Source organism: Cyanistes caeruleus, chromosome 6 (genome assembly GCF_971803275.1).
Source record: "Cyanistes caeruleus chromosome 6, bCyaCae1.hap1.1, whole genome shotgun sequence".
In the NCBI taxonomy this organism is placed as follows: Eukaryota; Metazoa; Chordata; class Aves; order Passeriformes; family Paridae; genus Cyanistes; species Cyanistes caeruleus.
Window position 1 is genome coordinate 45,697,363 of NC_141706.1, and position 19,162 is coordinate 45,716,524.

At 53.1% G+C, this 19,162-nt stretch overlaps 2 protein-coding genes across 3 annotated transcripts in view; one reads left to right on the forward strand and one right to left on the reverse strand.

The window, feature by feature from the left end:
• The first annotated feature begins 924 nt into the window (after positions 1-924).
• Positions 925-2,457, forward strand: NPC2 (NPC intracellular cholesterol transporter 2). The gene is made up of 4 exons (XM_023927190.2): positions 925-1,120; positions 1,203-1,310; positions 1,498-1,670; positions 2,282-2,457. The coding sequence occupies exons 1-4, from the start codon at positions 1,036-1,038 to the stop codon at positions 2,366-2,368; spliced, it is 453 nt and encodes a 150-aa protein (XP_023782958.2). The 5' UTR covers positions 925-1,035; the 3' UTR covers positions 2,369-2,457.
• A 1,250-nt stretch (positions 2,458-3,707) lies between these two features.
• Positions 3,708-19,162, reverse strand: part of LTBP2 (latent transforming growth factor beta binding protein 2) — a 71,335-nt gene continuing 55,880 nt past the window's right edge. For both annotated transcript variants that reach the window (XM_086895987.1, XM_086895986.1), the window contains 19 exons: positions 18,958-19,086; positions 18,446-18,565; positions 17,390-17,509; positions 17,051-17,173; positions 16,729-16,854; positions 14,245-14,367; positions 13,821-13,946; positions 13,615-13,737; positions 13,255-13,386; positions 12,154-12,279; positions 11,112-11,255; positions 10,650-10,841; positions 10,447-10,527; positions 9,702-9,830; positions 9,327-9,467; positions 8,914-9,081; positions 8,157-8,420; positions 7,778-7,927; positions 3,708-4,585 (listed from right to left, as the gene is read on the reverse strand). In XM_086895987.1, coding sequence (XP_086752113.1) covers positions 4,419-4,585; positions 7,778-7,927; positions 8,157-8,420; positions 8,914-9,081; positions 9,327-9,467; positions 9,702-9,830; positions 10,447-10,527; positions 10,650-10,841; positions 11,112-11,255; positions 12,154-12,279; positions 13,255-13,386; positions 13,615-13,737; positions 13,821-13,946; positions 14,245-14,367; positions 16,729-16,854; positions 17,051-17,173; positions 17,390-17,509; positions 18,446-18,565; positions 18,958-19,086 — 2,684 coding nt within the window. In that variant the 3' untranslated portion in view covers positions 3,708-4,418. The remainder of the gene's footprint in view (positions 4,586-7,777; positions 7,928-8,156; positions 8,421-8,913; positions 9,082-9,326; positions 9,468-9,701; positions 9,831-10,446; positions 10,528-10,649; positions 10,842-11,111; positions 11,256-12,153; positions 12,280-13,254; positions 13,387-13,614; positions 13,738-13,820; positions 13,947-14,244; positions 14,368-16,728; positions 16,855-17,050; positions 17,174-17,389; positions 17,510-18,445; positions 18,566-18,957; positions 19,087-19,162) is intronic.

The following is a 19,162-nucleotide window of genomic DNA, read 5'->3' on the forward strand; positions in this document are numbered from 1 at the left end:
TAAGGTGACATTTTTGAGTTTTTTTGGGTTTTTTTTTGGTGGTGGTGTTGTTGTTGTTTCCCCATAGGACTGTGGTAAGCACCCTTCTATGCATGTGTCTGGAAACTGAATGCTTATTTGAAATCTAAAAAGAAAAAAAAACATTAAAAAGGCCCACACCCCTTTCTGACACCCTTTGCAGAGGGCTTGAGCAAAGTGTGGGGCTCCACCTCTGAGTCACTTGGCTGTGCATAGAGGTCTGAAGCGGGGACGCTGTCTCAGCTCTGTCACGTTCCTACCAAATCAGCACTCACGTGCCTCACTGCTGTGTTCTGACATGATCCCAGAAAGGCTAAAATTTGCTACCATGTCAAACTGGTGAAAAGTTGTAAACTTCAGCTTGGGTCAAATGCTTTCTGAAGCCTCGTTTGGTTTGCCTTTGCATCCACAGCACAAAACAGGGAGTCTCTGGCAATTCACGAGTTTGAGAAACAGGAGTGACGTGAGTGTGCTCTGTGAAAGGTGGCAGCCACACCAGGTACTCAGCAGATGTAACTCTTGGCACTCAAGTTACGCAAACAGCTTTCAACATGCAGAACGCGAAATGTATGAACAAGGCCACAGACAAGTCTACTACAGCAGCTTTGTGCGCTTTATCTTTTATCCCCTTTTAGTAGGGGCAGCAAAAGAGCTTCCCTGCCCATGGCACTGCCTGTATCTGAGTCTGTCCTCTGGCTGCTGCCTTTGACACTGACTGTCCCAGGAGCGGAGTTGTCCAGTGGCAGCGCTTTTGGAGACGGTGTCTGTCTGTCCAAAGGCTGTAGTTCCAGCACACCACCATCACCACCACTGCCGGGCTGTCCCGGTCTCCTGTCACGGTGGCGCTCCCACCGCCCTTTTCCCGGCCGCAGCCGTGCCCGCGGCGGCGGGGGGCGGTCCGTGCCCGCGGCCAGCCCCGGGAGCGCCCGCCCCAGCTGACCGGCGGGCGGGGCCGCCGCGCTCATGTGACACCGCGGAGCCGCCGCTGCCGCCGCCGTGCCCGCTGCCGCCGCCGCCATGGTGCCGTCCCCGCTCGCCCTGCTCCTGGCGCTGAGCGCCGCCGCCACCGCCCTGGCCGAGCCCCTCCGCTTCGTTGACTGCGGTGAGTGGCTGCGGCCGCGGGGCAGCGGGAGGAGCGCAGCAGCGGGCGGAGGCGGCTCGGTAATCCCGACTCTTCCTTGCAGGTTCCATAGACGGCAGCATCCAGGAGGTGAACGTGAGCCCCTGTCCCACTCAGCCCTGCCTGCTCCACAAGGGGACATCCTACAGCATCAACGTCACCTTTGCCAGCAGTAAGGAGCACATCCCCAGAGGGAGTGGGCAGGGGCAGGTGATCTCTGCGTCCCACTGCTGGGAGGGGAGAGGGGTGGCTGGAGAAGGATCTGGGTGGGAGGAGGAGTGTCCCATAGTTGTGTTCATGCAGCCTCTGGGGTATGTGAAGGGCACGTGTGGTATACTTGTGTTCTCTGTGTTTTGCAGAGATCGAGAGCCAGGGCAGTAAAGCAAGGGTGTACGGGGAGATGCTGCACGTGGACATACCCTTCCCTATTCCTGAGCCTGATGGATGCAAGTCCGGGATCCAGTGCCCCATTCAGAAGGGGCATTCCTACAGCTACCTGAATAAACTCCCTGTGAAGAGCGAGTACCCCAGTGTAAGTATGAAGTCATCTGGTCAGCTTCTCAGCTACTGCCTCTGCTGGGGTTTCACCACCTGCCTTTAAGGGAAGATGCCTTATTCTGTTCTGGTGAGAGAGAGTGGACCCCACAAACAGTCTGGTGTTTTCTGCTGTATGACTCTAGTTTCAAGTTCCCACTTTGGGACAGACCCAGCGAAGGAAGCAGCCTAGCTCCAGCTGCTCAGAAATGGCTTCAGCTGCTCCAGTATATTCCTGTGCCACACTTCCTACCAGAGCCTGTTGCATGCAGCTGAATGCTCCCAGATGTACTCAGCTCTGGAGTGCTGGGTTCACCTGAGGATGTTGCAGGGGGTTTCCACTCTACTTTTTCAGGGAGTGGGAATTCGAGTGCAGTGTGTAGAGGTCTCCTGTGTCATGTAACTGAGCCCTCTCTATGCACAGATGGTACTCTAGGAATCAGTGCATGAGTGTGGCCCAACTACTGCATGCAAGGGCAGGGCCCCAGCTCTGTCCTCTGTGCAGAGCTGCCAGGACCTCCTTGTTCCACACAAGTGATGACTTTTCTCCCCATGTCCTTGCCTTAAGAATTTCTGAATGTTACTTTCCTCTGCTCCTCTCTCTTTCAGATTAAACTGATTGTGAAATGGGAACTGGTGGATGACCAGGACCAGATGTTGTTCTGCTGGAAGATACCAGTACAGATTACCAGCTGAGGAGCCCTGCCATTAGTAGGGCTTGGGGAGGGGAAAAACAAACAACACAGGCCAAATTCTTTTATATAATAAACATTTCTTACTGCTTCCTTCAGAGCTCTGCAGCTTCTGAACAGCCAGAACTGTGTTCCTTGCAAGATCAGCCCCTGGCAGAGTGCTCTTACTGTGTTTAGGTGACACCCCTGGGGTGTTCTCCTAGTAGCTCAAAGGGCAGCAGTGTCTGCTGCAGGAGTGACTGAGCATCACCCTCCAGCCGCCCTGCCCTGTGGAGGCACTTTATCTGTTAGACATGGAGCTGTCTGTCCTCACAAAGGAATTTCTCAGCGATGAATCTGGCTATTGTCTGAGCTGCTACCTGGTAACCCTTCAGTGCCTCTTCTAGAATGCCAGCTGCATCCACCCTCTTGTGTTTCTCCTGCTCTGTTGTGATCGGGATACCCTTGGGACCTGCATTTGCTATCCATGGAGCTGAAGCAGAAGGAAGGAGAGGAGTCTTTCCCTGAGCTGACAGCCTGCTATGTCCTGGGCCTCTGCTCAAGCCAGCAGGACTCCAGCTAGGAAAACTTCCTTTTTGTGGATGCAAAGCCAAATGGCGTTCAATGTCTCTGCAGGGATGATTCTTTCTCTAACCAATGGTTTGCACTACTACTAACTTGGAGCTGCTGCAAGCTCCTGAATCTCTTTTTATAACTTTCCTTTTAATAAAGGCTAGAAAAAAATCTGTTTGTGTTGTATTCTGTGAGTGAAGAGGATCAGATGGAAAAGCAGAGTAGCTGGGCATCTTCTAGTTGGGGTTTAGCTGAAGGCATGAATAGAGGTGGTATGCTGGCCTAAGTGTGGGTGACCTGGAAGCAGCCAAACATTTCTGTTGCTGATATCCAGCTGGCAATGTCTGGCTGTGCTCCTGCCTTTCTGGTCCTATGCAGGCTTGAAATTGTGCAAAGGTTCTCTGAAGAGGTGGTGGTATAGAACACAGCCTTGCTTGCTGTAGCATAGGTAAAGGTCTTTATACTGAGGGCTCCAGGGCTGGAAAACCAACTCCCAGACCTGCCAGAGAGCTCTTACCAAGCTCAGTAACTACACTTTCTCATATGGGAACTGCAGCCCTCTTGTATGAGAACAAGGCAGGGTGTGAACAGCTACAACTTCCGTGCTGTCTGCAGCAGCTGAGGTTGGCTCCTGCCACTGGTGCTGGGCTGGGGATTTGGCCTGGGAAAGCTCTCTGCTCTGGCTCTGGAGCAGAAGAAGGCTGTGTGCCAGCTGAGAGGGCTAAGAAATGGCTTACAAGAGGGATGGCTCTGCCTTTGGCAGAGGCAAGACAAGCACAGTTCTGACGAACCCCAGTGTCTTGAGCCACAGGGGCCCAAAATAAATGTTTTATTTAACAACATGAGAGAAGTTTCCAGCAGACTCAGTAAAAAAAAAAAAAATAATCACCAACTTTACAGAAAGGAAGCTGGACCTGCTCCCCCTCCCCCTGCCCAGCCAGCACAGGGCACAAAGTGTGGGGCTAAAGGCCACAGGGAGAGCTGGCCCTGGAGCCCCTCAGGCCTCTCTCCCATGCCCCAAGGTTAGGCAGCAGCTCTAGAAAGCTGGCATGGAACCCCCATCTTAAAGCTCTGGCCTGGGGGCTGGATGCTTCACAAGGAGTGGGGCCAGCACCCGCAGTGTGGGTAAGGCTTGTCACTAGGTCAGTGCAGCAGTGGCAGGGAGATGAACCCCCTTTCTTGGCAGGGTGAGGGAGACAGGCTGGGGCTGTGTGGCAAAGGAAGGTGTCCTGTGAGCCTCCATGACACAGGGCAATGTGACAGGTGCCGAGGGCTGGGGTGGGCTCTGCTGCAGGAAGAACAGGGGCTGGCAGGGCCAAGAGGGGTGCAGAGGCTGGGAGCTCAGCCCTGACCTTTAGAGAGAGGTGGTGGGGAAGCTGTGCACTTTGAAGGGGAAGGAACAAAGAGCCTCGAAGCACCCGCAGCCCCAGGACGCCCTTCTCTGTTCTCCCAGGTCCCAGAGCCCTGCACAGGGGAGCACCCTCACCCCTGCTCTCCTAGAGCTACGCAGCTGCTGGGTTCTGGGCTGTCTGAGGCACGCAGTGGTGTGACCGGGCCAGGGCCACGTAGCCTGGCAAGCACTGGCAGCGGTAGGAGCCCTCTGTGTTCTCGCAGGTGCCACCTTGGCACAGGGGCTCAGGGCTGCCCACCTCCTCACACTCGTTGATATCTGCAAGGAGAAGGATTGGGCTGAGCTGGTGGCACAATGAGTAGTCCCAGACCACAACCATCTCCTTGTGCCCCTGCCGTCCCCCCGGCCCTCCCATACAGGTTCTGCCTGCCCTGTTCCCCAACCAGTACCTTCAGGATGTCCACCTGAAGGCTGTCACCTGCCCAGTGACCCCACTAGCCTCTCGTGCCCTCAGCATATCTGCAGACGATCTGTAGTATCCAAGGGTGGCATCCCCAGTACCCTTCAGCAACATCCTGAACCCTGCTCCATGTATACCAGGTAAGAGCCTCTCCATGCTCTGCAGCTGGTGACACTCCCTGGTTAGCAGATTTTGGCTAACAAGCTGTAATAGTCTACGATCTGGGGAAAAGGCCACTTCTAGCCTTGGAAAATGCCCTTTTCTGATCCAACAAGGTCAACCAGGCAAGTGATGGCGGCCCTGAGAGGCCAATTATCATCTCCAGGACCAAAACACAGAGGGACTTCGTGCTGCACAAACAACAGCTTATTTTATTAACCTGCAAACTGTGCCAAAGGGCTCAGTTGGCCAGCTTGTCAGGCTGGAGTGTGCACGTGAGCCCTACAGCAGCTGCCCTACTGCAACAGGTTTGCTCTGCTACATGTACTCTCCCTGACACCGAGATACACCAGCTTGTGGTGGGGCCATGAACTGGACAGAGCACACATGTACAACCCCAGAACTGTTCTTTGCACCCACAGGACCTCCAGAGCCCAAATCCTCACTTACCAAGGCAGGCCCAACCCCTCTCACCACAAACTCCAGACCCAATCCCCACTGATCAGCAGGGAGTGGGGAACAGCTGATGTGTTCAGCTGGCCACCCAAGGGAGAGAGAAGGCCCCAGGAGTAGCCAATACACCCTGGGAGGACCAAAGAGCTCTGGGACCTTGGATTATCTCTAGCATAGGTGGAGGAGGCCATGTGACAAAGGAAGCTCAACCCCAGGGAGGGATGCTAGAAGCAAACTTTTCAGGGAGGTAAGAGAAAGCGGCAGCCACAGGAGGAAGATGGGGAGGGGAAACATGAGAAGAGAGAGCTTGAGGACCAAGGTAATCTTCACACACAGCCAAACCAATTGTTGAACTGACACCGTGGACTTGCACTAAACCTCAGGATCAGATGTTGCCACGAAAAGGATGGCTTTGCTTGGAAGCACAAGAAGTTAGGCACGTCAAGGGAGACATGCTTTACATCCTCAGAAGCAAGGGAAAGTAAAAGATGAAAGAGCAGGTAAGCTGGTCTGGCCACCAAATTGAGAGAAGAAATGAAACAAGGACACTTCAGCCCAGAGAGACCCAAAAACCAGAAGCAAGAGCATGGTGTTGCTAGCAGTCTGCACCCATTTGGGCAGGGGGGACACACAGCCGACCTTACAGGGCATGGGTAAGCTGTTGCCATAGTGAAGTGAGAGGGGAAGTGATGCAGCAGCTGCAGGAGTGTTCTAAAGGCTTGAAGACAGCAAGATAGAAACATGATAATGAAGAACCAAGCAGGAGAACTGAAAGGAAAAAACCCAGGCTCCAGTGTAAAATGAGGGCTAGTTAGTTCAGGATAGAAGAGGCAACAAGCAAAGGCTCCATAAATACGTTAGCAGGAAACAATGGGGAATGTCAGTCTATTTCTTATCAACAGAGGAAACAAAAGCCAGTCAAGTTGGCTGGAACAGCTAACACAGGCTTTCTTCCAGCCATCATAAAAACACTCGTGGTGATCAGAGAGGGCATGACCATGCTTGAAATGTTTAAACAAGAGTGCAGGAGCACAGGGAGGGAACGGCCACTCTGCAATGGAGAAGTTCAACAATCAGATACAAAGCAGTTACATCCATAAAGGTTTGCAGCAATGCAAGTTCACATGCTTAATGCTGCCTGCAGTCCATGAAAAGCTGACAGTTCTCTCTGAGACAGGAGCATAAAGGAGGCCTCAGAAAAGCAACAAAAGATAAATCTCATAACCATCTTCAAAAACAGAGAAGGCAAAAATCCAGAATTACAGTCTGCTCATCCCTAAGCAGTTCAGGTTTGTGAGTGATTAGGTCATAACCTTCTAAAGGATAACAGGATCATTAAGTAGCTGGTGCAGATCAGTTAAGGCCTGATTACGTTAAGCCAATCTGGTTCTCTTCCCTGACCTCATAACTGTCCTGTCAGATAAGGGAGAAGTGGTGAATATGATGTGCCTTGGCCATGGTGAGGATTTCAACACATGCTCACATGACACACTCAAACAGATTGAGAAAATACCCTCTAGATTAAACTGTGGCAATTGCACAATGGACAGCACAGCTGCACTCCAAAGACAATTAGCAATACCTGGCTGTTAAAATAAAAACCCTTTAAAGCTGCAGTGGTCTGTCCTTACCCCTTACTCCATGCAAATGTTGTCATTAAGGTGGATAAAGAAAGAATCCCCATGCTTGTAAAATACATGTTTGTGATGTCAGACTGCAAGCATTTTGTAGAGTTCTGATAGAGAAGTGGTCCAAATTCAACCAGACAAAATTCACTGAAGGCAAATGCAAAGCATTATGGCCAAAGAAAGGAAAACAGTACACAAATGCCGAAGAGGGAGTAACATCTCAGGCAGCCATTCTGCACAGCTGCATTTGGGGTGGTATAGACCATGGGTTCTGTATGAAGAAGCTGCACCATTGTATTGTACAATAAGGATGCCCTGAGTTACTTACTCCTGAGTTGGAGTAAGTGCTGTGCCTAAGGAAAAAGAGAGGGTCTTCATCTGCTCTATTGAGTGCCTGAGGTCTCAGTTGGCTTGGAGACATAGAATGTGAAAAGGACGGAGACACGGCATAGGGAGGTAGAGGAAATACAGAGAGAAGGTTTAGAAACCGTGTCTCATAGGGCAGGTGGAAAGTGAGGAATTTCACCAGTGCAGTGGCAAACGTAGAGGACATTAATCACATTGACCACAGCAACAGTGGCTTGTGATATACAAGAGTGGTGTGAGAAGACAGGAGACATCAGCCGCTCTCGGTAATACCCAGAGCTGCTCTAACCCAGCTGTCAGCAGAAAGTGGCCGGCTGAACCTCCACGAGGGCCCCCGCGGCCGTATGGAAAGGACTCGGAAGAGGAGCGGGACTGCTCCTGCTGCCGTCCCGGCTGGCACCGGCAGGGAGCAGCCGCGGCCAGGGGACGCGGGGCCTCACTCACCCACGCAGGCCATGCGGGTCATGTCCAGCTGGAAGCCGTCGAAGCAGTCGCAGGTGTATCCCTCGGGGACGCGCACGCAGCGCCCGTTCTCGCAGCCATTAAGGATGCCGCACTCCTCCGCCTGCAGCCCCTCGAAGCCCTCGTAGAGACCTGCAGGGTGGCAAGGTGGGGTCAGAGCAGGGTGAGCCTCAGCCCAGCCACAAAGGGAATATCGGACATGCAGCAAGACAGTGCTGGTGGCGCCAGGACTGACTCAGAAGAGCCAGGAAAGAGAATTTGCTCCGAGCCTGGAGCAGCCCGGCCAGGGTGGGAACTACGAAGCAGTCCCCATGGACAGAGTCTGGGTGGGGAGGCACTCCTCTGTATCTCCAGTACTCACCAGTTTGGCTCGGCAGGTAGCGGGGTGGAGACCGTGCTGGGCCATGGTGGAGAGGGCTGCCATGAAACTCACTGCTGGGTTCCCTCCGAGGGAAACCAGCATCGGGGTTTCCGTATTCAGACTCCAGGTAGTTGTAGTAGGGGCTGGGAATGCCATAGTGGGGGTCTTCCAAGCCTGGTCCATACTCATACCTAGGTCTTTCTCGGAGCTCAGCCCCTCTCTCACTGTCTTCACTGGCTCCATTACACAGGAAAGCAAAATCAGCTGCAGGTGGTGAGGAAAAGGAAAGGTCAGTGCAGCCTGGCTCAAGGTCCACTATATGGCCAGAGGGTGTGCATCCACACTGGGCCAGCCGAACCAGGCCTGCATTCAGTGCCCTCCAAAGCTGCAGTTCTGTAGTTTGTTGATTGTCAAGAAGACTAGCTCCTGTCTGGGGCCAGCAGGTTTTTGAGCAGCAAAAGCCACAATTCCCAGGGTGCTCCCATCCCCGGCTGCCACTACCTCCTAACATGTGCAGAAGCAGTGGGATGCATGGGACAACTCTCCCCTCAAATACTGTGGACTCGCTGCAGACCAATTTCAGGTACATTCTACCCAGTGGTGCAGCTCAGCCCTGGAGAAGTGTGGGTGGGGTTACCTGCTCCTTGGGCTGGCTCCAGTGATGCTGAGACCTTATGTAGCAGACCTGCATGACAAATGGCAGCCCAGCCCATTCCCACCTCAGCTGGGAGATCCTTACCCATGCTGCCCAGCTTACCGGAGGACCTGTGGGGACAAAGTGCGCAGTTCTGGCCCCAGGCTTCGCCGAGCCGGCAGCAGCACTCTGTGTACGTGGTCTGCTGGCCATGCAGCAAGTCTTGGCAGATGTAGTCGGCAACGGTCTGCCAGCAGACATCCAGGTGGATTTCATACTCCTCCAAGGCATCTGTGAGTGACACAAGCAAAGGATGCCATGGAAATCATCCAGAAGATTGCCTGTCCATCTTGTCCCAAGAGGGATGACCATGTGCCCCAGCTCCTGCCCCCTCCCTGCCTTGGCTGCACCCTGTGCTGGTGCTGACATACCCCAGTGAGATACCAAGTCCCCACCCACTGCTCCCTCTTGGAGGACCCAGCCATGGGGCAGGATGTGTGGGGCAAAGGTGTGCTGAAGTGAGGGATCAGGCTCACCTGCCCTGCTGGAGAAGTTCACACACCGGTTGCCAGTGGCATCCAGCACAAGAGGGAGGCTGCAGAAGCAGTGATAGGAGCCTTCTGTGTTCAGACACTCGCCGTTGATGCAGTACACTTCATTCTGACACTCATCCTGATCTGCCCACACACAAGGACAGGGCAATGTTTCAGGCTGGCAGACATGAGCCATGTGACTCTTTCCCTGCCCAAATGGGGACCTCACAGGCCTCAGCTCCTCCTCTCTTGTTCCCCAGGGGAGTCCCAGGAAGCCTGTTACCTAGACCTGGCCCAGCAGGGACAAGTCTGGGAGCAGAAGCATGGTTGTCCCCCCATGCGCAATGGGGTGCCCACTGCCCTTTGAAGCCATCTTACCAACACACTCAAGCCTGCTGGAGTCATAAAAGTATCCTGTACGGCAGAAGCACTTGTAGCCTGGAACCGTGTTCAAACACTGTCCATTGCGGCAGAACTCAGAGCCAAATATCTCACACTCGTCCATGTCTGAAAGAGGGATGGAGGGAGGGCAAGTGTCTCAGCAAGCAGAGCCATGAAAGCAAGGTGGGCTGAGTACTATACCTGCAGAAAGCTGTCACAGCACCCTGCCTGGATCAATGACAGGTCCCTGAGTGAGCCCCCCACCTCTCCCACGCTTGGGAGAAGCAAGTCCCATGCTTGGGAGCAGAGGGAGAAGCATCCCCAGGAAGATCAGGAGGAGGGATGGTGTGACACTTTCACAAATAGGAAATCCATGTGTATCTTAAGCACACAATCCCATGGAAGTGAAGTGCCATAAACTGAGCGAGCTGGCCACTGGGAGATCTGATCAGTAACTGGAAGAGCTGTGTCTTAATGGTCCCCATCCCTGGTTCATAATGAGAGACTTGCACCAAGAAAGAATCACTGCCAGCAACAGGGTAGGACTGGAAGGAGGGGAATTTCCAGCTTAACAATACTGGCAGTCTGGGATTTCTCTGGAAAGGGGAAAACAGTAGCAAGATGTTAGCATCCCCCACAACAGGCCTGGGGAGATAGTTTTGCCAACGCGTTTCCATGCAGGGTTTTACATAGTGCTCTCCCTCTTCCCACTGGAATAAATGAAAGGAAATGGTGCTTTTACCTGTGAAAGAGACTTTTCCTGAGAGCAGGTCCTCCTGGGGAATATAACCCTTCCCAAGTGGGCAGATCTCTTGGTACTCCACTGACCAAGATACAGATACCAAGAAGAGATGGAAAGGAAAGAAGCAGCTCGTTAGTGGAATCAAGGTGGAGCTCGCAGGCAGAGCACTGGCCCTGCCTGGCGTGGTGGGGCCTCAGTCCTACCTGTGCCTGGCATAGGGCAGGGGTAAGTCTCACAGTTGTCACCCCAGGCTGCCCCCACAGTACAGCAGCACTCCTCCTTGGTGATGTTCTTGGCCAGGACGCTGTCACACAGGCGAACGTCACTGATGTGGTAGTAACACTGCTTGCGCTCTGCGCTGTCAGAGAGCTGGGCAGCATGTGTGTCGGAGCCCTCTAGAAGACAGCAGAGCAGGGACAGGATGGGGTCCTTGGCACCCCAATGCAGCATCCCATACCTAGAATGTCCCAGAGCACACCCATCACCAGCAGTGTGGCCTTCCCAAGTCCTCACTTTCAGGCTTCTGAGCTCTCCCCATATAAAAACTTGCCCATTATCTGTGGAGGCTTGTACAGCCCTGTCAGCCCTTCATCTTTATCTCATCCCAGCCAGGGCTACCACACTTCTGCTCCAGCTGCCATGCTCTATCACAGTTGCCTACTCACCCAAGGCAGCTCGGGGCTTGCACTGCCCTGCCTCTGTGTCATACTCTTCGTGGTCACTGGGGCAGAGGCACAGGAAGGATCCCTCCACATTCTCACAAAGAGCAGTTCCGCACACGGCAACCATCAGTTCACACTCGTTCACATCTGCAAAGCAACGGGCAGCAGTGGGCAGCAGGAGCCCTGCCTCTTCATGGGCAGCCTGTGCATGTGAAGTGCCAAAAACTGAGCGAGCTGGCCACTGGGAGATCTGATCAGTAACTGGAAGAGCTGTGTCTTAATTTTCCCCATCCCTGGTTCATAATGAGAAACTTGCACCAAGAAAGAATCACTGCAGCATGAAGCTACCCTGCAGGAGGGAGACGGAAGCTGCTGGGGACGAGCTGAGAACTGTATTCACACTGTGGCTCAACACAAGTCTGGCAGGAGCCTCATGCTCTGCTCTTAGTGGATTCAGAGCCTGAACTCCAGCTTGCTGAAATCCCGTGGGTTGCTGGATCACAGAATCATCTAGGTTTGGAGGACTCCAGTCTGACCCCCTACTCAGTTACAGGATCCCACCAGGCTGCTCAGAGGTTTTTGTTGGGTCTTTAAAATCTCTTTTGGATCTTTAAAATCTCCAAGGATGGCAACTGCACAACCACCACAGGCAACTGTTCCACTGCCTGCCTGTCTTCACAATGAAAATTTTCTTCCTTATAATACAGCCTGCCTGTTCTCTACAGGCACCCATTGAAATACCTTTCTAGCACCTTCAGTGCAACCATCCCCCAAGGACCTCCGTTCCACCTGGACAAAAAAGGGTTCCATGTTTGCTGTTAAACACTCACTTTTTCAGAGCCTGATCCTTTGAAATCCCAAAGATCTGATGTGGTAAGGGAAGGGGTTTTGGCTCCATGAGCTGCCCTATCCATGTGTATGATTCTCAGTGCGTGAGTGCAGTCCCTGTCTGAGGTCTGAGAGCCATCACACATCAGGGATGTCAGCCTGGCATCTTCCAGTGGCTCTCCTTTACTGACTGGCAGAGTGATCCTGGCAGACTCACCAGTGCAGTAGTGCCCAGAAGGCGAGTTCTCGTAGCCACGGTCACAGAGGCAGCGGAAGGAGCCATCTGAGTTCTCGCAGAAGCCGTGGCTCCCGCACAGCGTCTCATTGGCACATTCATCAATGTCTGCAGCAAAGCCGAAAACAAGAATTGTCCTAGACCCCAATTCTCCCCACAGACACCCCTACTCAGGCCCTTTGGCTCTGACCCCAAGATCTGGGACTGGGGCAGGCAGTCCCTTGATGTGAAGGACTGGGTCTGGCTGCTCCAGTTACCTTGCTATGAGTGTGCATGTTAAGAGAAACCTCTTTCAACCCTGAAAGCCACAAAGAAGCTGTGTGAATAGAGCAATAGGGGCAGGGCAGGAATGGGAAATTGATGGGAAGCATGGGAGGTGACTGAGGTGGCTGAGGTGACTGAGGGTGACTGAGGGTAGCAGTTTCCTGCAGAGGTATAAAGGGACACAGAGCCTAAAAGCTCCAGCTGCTGCATGGAAGTTTTCTTGGCGCTGTCAGAGCAGTTATGTGTCCACAGCCCACGGTTCCCAAGGCCAGGAGCAGCTCCATGTGCTAAGGCTGAGTCTTAGCTCAGCCCAGAGCCCAGTGACTGGCAGCAGCTCCACCCTTCTGCAACCTCCCCTGAGCTGGGGGAGCCTCAAAAACTGCAAAAACCCCTTTGCTCTTTCCTCTTTGCTGGGGTGTGGGCTTCAAACCCAGACTCACTAGCCTAGCACGCACTGTTACCAGCAGCCTTTCCCCTCACCCAGGCCTGCCAGGCAGGTGACTGGCAATCGCCCCAGCAAGCACAGCTTACAGGGAGCTGAGGTCCAGCCCCAAGCCTGGAATGGCTGTAACCTGCCCAGGACTCTCCCCGGGCGGAAAGCAGCACAATGCGGTGTCTGTTCCAGATGCCAGGAAGAGAGAAGTCTAGACGCAAGCAGGCAGCGCAGCCAAGAAAACAAACTCTCAGCATTATCTGCCTCTCCAGCAGGCACACATTTCCTCCTCCTCCTCCTCCTCCCCTGTGCCTCTGGCAGAGATGTCCCACAGCCACCCTGTTCCTGCCAGGGTGAGGGACAGAGAGACCCAGGGCTGTACTCACCAATGCAGTCACCCAAGGGGGTCCAGTGGAAGCCAGGCTGGCAGCCCATGATACAACGGTAGGAGCCCAGGCTGTTCTGGCACCGCCATGTGCCACAGATGGCATCCCCATATTCTTTACACTCATCCACGTCTGCAGGGAGGAGAACAAGTGGATGAGAATGTCAGATGGGGACCCTGCTTGTTCAATGCAGCATCTGGGTCCATTTCAGCTGGCCAGAGGCCTCAAACCAGTGCTAGTCCTCCTTACAAGTCACCAGCAACTTTGAGTGCTGGGAGCAGAACTGCCCTCCCCCCTGCACTGGCTTAATCTGTCCCCTCAAATTCTGGAAGGCTGATATCCCCAGCAATGAGCTCTCACCCACGCAATCATCAGTCTCCTGGGAGTGTTTGAATCCATTTTCACACAGACATCTGTAGGAGCCTTCTGTGTTCAGACATTGGCCTTGAGAGCACCGGGACTTGTCTGCACATTCATCCACATCTGTGAAATCAAGACAAAAACATTACCCTGGATCTTACAGCAGGGCAGGACCTAAGGTATGTCCCTGCCACCTTCCAACTCACCTTGGCAGCTGACTCCACCAGCCACATTTGAGAAGCCAGGAGCACAAATGCAGAAGTAGGATCCATGACTGTTGAGGCATTCACCATTGGGACTACAGATCTCACTGTTCAGGCACTCATTCACATCTGCAGAGGGAGCAGAATCAGGACCACACACCAGCCCTGGGGTACATCCTTCACCAAAGCCACAAGGATTCCCTGTTCCCAGTCTTTTACAGCCCTCAAAGGACTCTTGGCCCCTTGTTTTCTCATCATGGAAACAGAGATCTTCCCTGTCCACGGTGAGTCTGAATTTGATTACAGCCTTATGGATGTGCCATGCATGGTGACATCACTTGCCCTGGCACCAGCATCCTCCCTGCTGAGGAAGACAGGGGATCCAGGATGTACTGGACCCAGAGGGCTGCATGGATGGGGTTCATACCTTGGCATACGGTGCCATTGATGAGCTCAAAGCCAGTCTGGCAGTGGCACTCATAGGAGCCCAGTGTGTTTCTGCACTCTCCCCCCAGGCACTGAACAGCAGGGTCTTCACATTCATCCAGATCTGCCAAGAGGAAGGGCACAGCACAGAGTGAGGCCCCAGCTCTTGCCACCACTGGGGAAGATCCCCATCCACAGAAGTATCTCCCAGCTGTTGGCCTGCAAAGTGGGTTTGAGCTGTCCTCCCAGACCATCCCATCACAGTGAGAAGAGGGTAGAGACTCTCTGTTACCAGAATGTGCAGATTCAGCCCAGACTCTTCACTCCCTTCTATCACAGGGACCAACAAAACACTATCCCAGCACCAAATCAGTGTTGCCCAGTGACAGGACCAAAGGCAAGGGGCACAAACTAAAATACAGGAGGTCCTGCCTGAACACTCTCCTTCTGTGACAGTGGCAGAGCATTGGTCTAGGTTGCCCAAAGATATTGTGGAGTCTCCTTCTTGGACATACTGAAAATCTATCTGCATGTAGTCCTGGGCAGACAATTCTTGGTGGCTCTGCTTGAGCAGAGTGTTGGATGAGATGAACTACAGAAGTCCCCTCCAGCTGTAGCATTCAGTGATTCTGTGAGCATAGGGATACTGCTAACCTCAGTGTATGTCTCCAGCAGAACTCTGCTCTGTGTGCAACAACCACGAAGAGTCCAGTGCAGAGTCACAGTTGTTGACAAATCCTCTCTTCAGCCAATTGCACAAGAGCAAACATCAGAGCAACACAGCACCAGTCCTACCTTCTGAGGCTCTGCTTTCTCACTTACCAGACTTGCCTACAATGTCCTTCTCATGGAAGAGCTGTCCAGGGGCCTACAACAACTCTTACCCAACTGCAGAGCTCTCCACAAACCTCTCTCACCCAACTCTCCCAGACCTTGGCCAGAATCTGCCAACACTCTAGACTGCTCACAGCAGAGGAGAGAGGGATATCTTCCCTCGCACAGAGGGCTGCAAGATGCCAGAAGACTGCCTGCAGCCCTTGAGGTAGGGGCAAGTATGGGAGAGCACTGCACTACAGGAGGTAGATCCTGAGACTGGCAGATCCTGATGGAGGAACACTTTCCCCTTTGCAGAGCACTGAGCATGCCACAGGCACAAAGAGCATCAATCCCTACCACCTCAGGGCAGGATTCCCAGCTTTTCAGTTTCAGAGGGTTGCAAGAAGCAGTATTATTGAATCCTTCTGGAGAGGAACCAAAACCTAGTTTATTTACAAAAAAAAACCCAACTATCACACAACCCTTATCATTTTTCAAATATGAAACCTAAATCCACAGACAAGGCCACCAGCCAAGGCAGGGAGGAACATGCCATCCTGCCATCAGGTCATTGTGACCCAAACAATATCAAACCCTGATAAGATGCCCTCTTGAAATGGCTGGGGCAAGGTGGCTGAGATGGGGCAGCTCATGTGGAGGCTTGGGAAAAGGGGAGGGCAGATGTAAGGCATCAAACCACGGCTCTTCCATCACACCCAAAAATCAAATGCAAAATAAGCTCATTTCACTGGCTTTCTCAGACATCAAAACAGAGGAGAATTAAGGGAGGAAAACTTCCCTCTCCTCCCCTCCTGGGGGCCCCCATACAGGGGGATCCTTCTGAGAGTCACATCAAAGGCAAGATCTTCCATTTGCCAGCTATGTGCAGGCTGCAGAGCTCTGCAGTGCTCCAGAGATAAATTCTCAGCACATGGCCATTCTTTAAACAAATACCTTTGCCAGCTCTGCCCTTTCCCTTCCCTTGCTCCAAACAGGGAATTTGCATCAAACCATCTCAAGCCCAAGATATCCCCCACAATCAGTCATCAGAGAGGGAGTTTTCCTGCTTGTGCTGGAGCAGTTGAGCTGTAAAGCTGGGACTGAGCACTCTCATGTCTCAGCACCGCAACTAACACATCAGTGTTGCTGTTAAGTCTCTGCCAGCATACCTGGCACAGTAGAAACCTTGATCTAAGCTTTCTCTTTTAAACATGTCCAAGTTGTATTAGGGGGCTGGGGAAAAATGATGAAACCTGGGTGCCCACAGTCTCTCCATGGGCTGTGAACCCAAGGTTTCTCCTTCTGTTGAAAACCTGCATTTGAAGTATATGCTCCCAGGCACACAGTTCTGAACTAAAAGACACACAACTCTCCCAATGTCTCCAAGCCTCCTGTACTCCTCTGGCCTTTGTCAGCATCTTCTAGATCATCATTAGACCATGAGTCCTTCCCCCCATCCCTTTCCTGTGTGAGTAAAATCATCTTCCAGCTGCTCTAAGTGACATCTGCTTGCAGCCTTCCATGCTCTCTGGTGAACAGGAAGCTAAAGAGCTGGAAAAAGATCCTGAGGCTAAAGAAGTCCTCCTGCCCCACCAGTAATTCAGCTACAGCAATGTCCCTTCCCTCATTTCCTCCTGCACCCGGTCCTCTGTTCCTGGGGAAGGGATACCTTCACACATGCTGCCATCTCTGGAGACAGCATAGCCGGTGTCACAAGACATGCAGGAATAGGAGCCCTCAGTATTGAGGCAGAGTCCGGAGGGACAGGGAGCCCGGGCTGTGCATTCATCAATGTCTGCATAAACACATGAGGGAGAATGGGATAAGAGGAAAATGCAGAGCAACCATGACCAGGGGCACATGTGCTGGGGGAACCAGCCAGCATGGTGGCTAGGACTCAGGCAGAGCCAACTGCTCAGGGAAAGCCTAGGGAACCTTCTGGACGGAGTGTGTGACACTTCAGAGAGTTTGGACACACGGCTCTGTGGTACCTTGGCAGCTCTTCCCATCAGGTGCCACCTCGTAGCCCCGGTAGCAGGAACAGCGGAAGGAGCCATCCAGGTTGACACAGCGTCCGTGAGCGCAAGTCCCCTCCACAAGACACTCATCCACATCTGTGTGATACAGAAGAAGACAACATGGCATGTGAGGGTGCTCAGGGCAGTCCCTCCACACTAGCTATGAGTGCAGTGCCCTTCAATGCCCTGGTCAAATAGGCTGGCTGACTGCAGGAGAAGGATACTGCCTGTGCCCCTGCTCCTTTTCAGGCTTACAGGGAGACCTGCGGTGGGGGACAAGGGTGCTGTCCAGAGACAGCCCAAATTTCTCACCAATACATCTTCCGTTCCTGGGCTGGTAGCCAACCCCACAGCTGACACACTTGTAGGATCCTAGTGTATTGACACATCTCCCACTGGGGCAGGAGCTGGGATCCATGCACTCGTTGACATCTGCCAAGAAACACAGTTCTTTCAGGCTCCCTAAGGTAAACACTGCAGCAGTCTCCAATGTATCCTCTCCAGCTGGATCCTCAGAGTTTCCCTCCAGGGCACAGTGATACCAATAGGAGTTGTGATGAGTTTGCCGGGGCTTAGACAAAACTTCTTATGGCCCCACCTATCCCTCAGGATCCTACACTCACATTTGAGGGCTGACATAAGTCAGCAGCTAAACTCACTACTGCAGGGTGTTGCCAAGGCCAGGAATGTGCATGGGCAGAGAAAGGGATCAGAGAACATCTGTGCAGGGCTGTCTCATCAGGGTGTTTCATAACTATGATTAGGATGCAACCTCCAGCTCAGTTGTTGGCAAGTACTTTCTGGAGGCTGTGTGGGGGAAGCATTCTGTGCATGCCCTGTTTCCTGTACTGCCTCCTAAAATAACCTCCCACTCTGTGATGGAGATGAGCTACTGAGAAAGGGGAATCTTTGATCAAGCACATCACATGTTGACAAGGATGAAAGCTCTGAAGGGCCCAGGTCTTGCCATGTGAATGGGATGCAGTGGGGATGGGTGGCCTAGGTCTCTACAGCCTGCTCTCCCTGCAGTCCACCTGCCAGAATGACAGTTTTGTGACAAAGCCAAGGCAGCATGAAAATATATAGGCATGTCCTTCCATAACAAGAAGATGGACTGGTCACTGGGGAACTCCATGGAGAGATAGGAGAGAATCTTGGGATAACTCCATTCCCTCTTCCCAGGAAAGCCTGTTCCTCCTGCAGTCAAAGGAGAGGACAGGCAGTCCTAGGGGAGGACACAGGGCAGACAAGTGTGGGGGTGTTCTACCTCTCTTACAGGAGGAGACACAGAGTGATGAGAAAAGGAAGTGTTCAGCCATGCACAGGGTAGGTTGGAGGGGCAGGGAAACCGGGAGCAGCAAGCTTTACCTTCACACTGTCCTCTGGGGCCCATGGCAAAGCCCTCCTTGCACTGGCAGTGGTAGGAGCCGGGTGTGTTGATGCATCGCTGTCCTCGGCAGATAGAAGGCTGCTCACACTCATCTCGGTCTGCCAACACACAGGGAGACCCTCCTGAGTCTTCCCCCACCAATGTTAGGAAGGCTGGGTGCAGGAGAGGACCTGGCTCTACCCAAGGGAACTGGGCTGGGGCTCTCCTCTATCCTCCACCTGCCCTAGCATGTCCCTAGCCTCATGGTAGTGATCAGGGCTGGCATCACAGACTCCTGCCTGGATCATCATGGGCAAGGTCCTATCTCTGAGCCAGCAGGAGAGAGTGATTCCCATGGATCAAGCAAGGCCTGTGGGAAGGGAGGATGTGCAGGTGTGCATGTGTGTGCATGAGTGCACATGTATGTGCACATTCATGAGAGAGCGTGAGGGTGAGAGAACAAAGAGGCCCTGGAGAGGTAGCAGCCCTGTGCCAGGTGAACACTACTTACCCTCACAGCTTTGCTTGCCCACCGAGACAGCCAGCGTGTACCCAGAGTAGCAGAGGCAGAAATAGGAGCCCACACTATTGATGCAGCGACCTTTTCCAGCACAAGGGTCTTTCAGACACTCATCTTCATCTACGACCAGGCAAGGAAGGAAGACCAGCAGTCACCACCTGCAGCTGCTTGCAGCCCCCTGCCAGCCCCACAGTGC

Bases quoted from the DNA above. Each gene is read 5' to 3' on its own strand.
- NPC2 (XM_023927190.2), top strand. From the start codon at position 1,036: ATGGTGCCGTCCCCGCTCGCCCTGCTCCTGGCGCTGAGCGCCGCCGCC. The intron at 1,121-1,202 runs GTGAGTGGCTGC...TCTTCCTTGCAG, and splicing joins CCTCCGCTTCGTTGACTGCG to GTTCCATAGACGGCAGCATC. The intron at 1,311-1,497 runs GTAAGGAGCACA...TGTGTTTTGCAG, and splicing joins CAACGTCACCTTTGCCAGCA to AGATCGAGAGCCAGGGCAGT.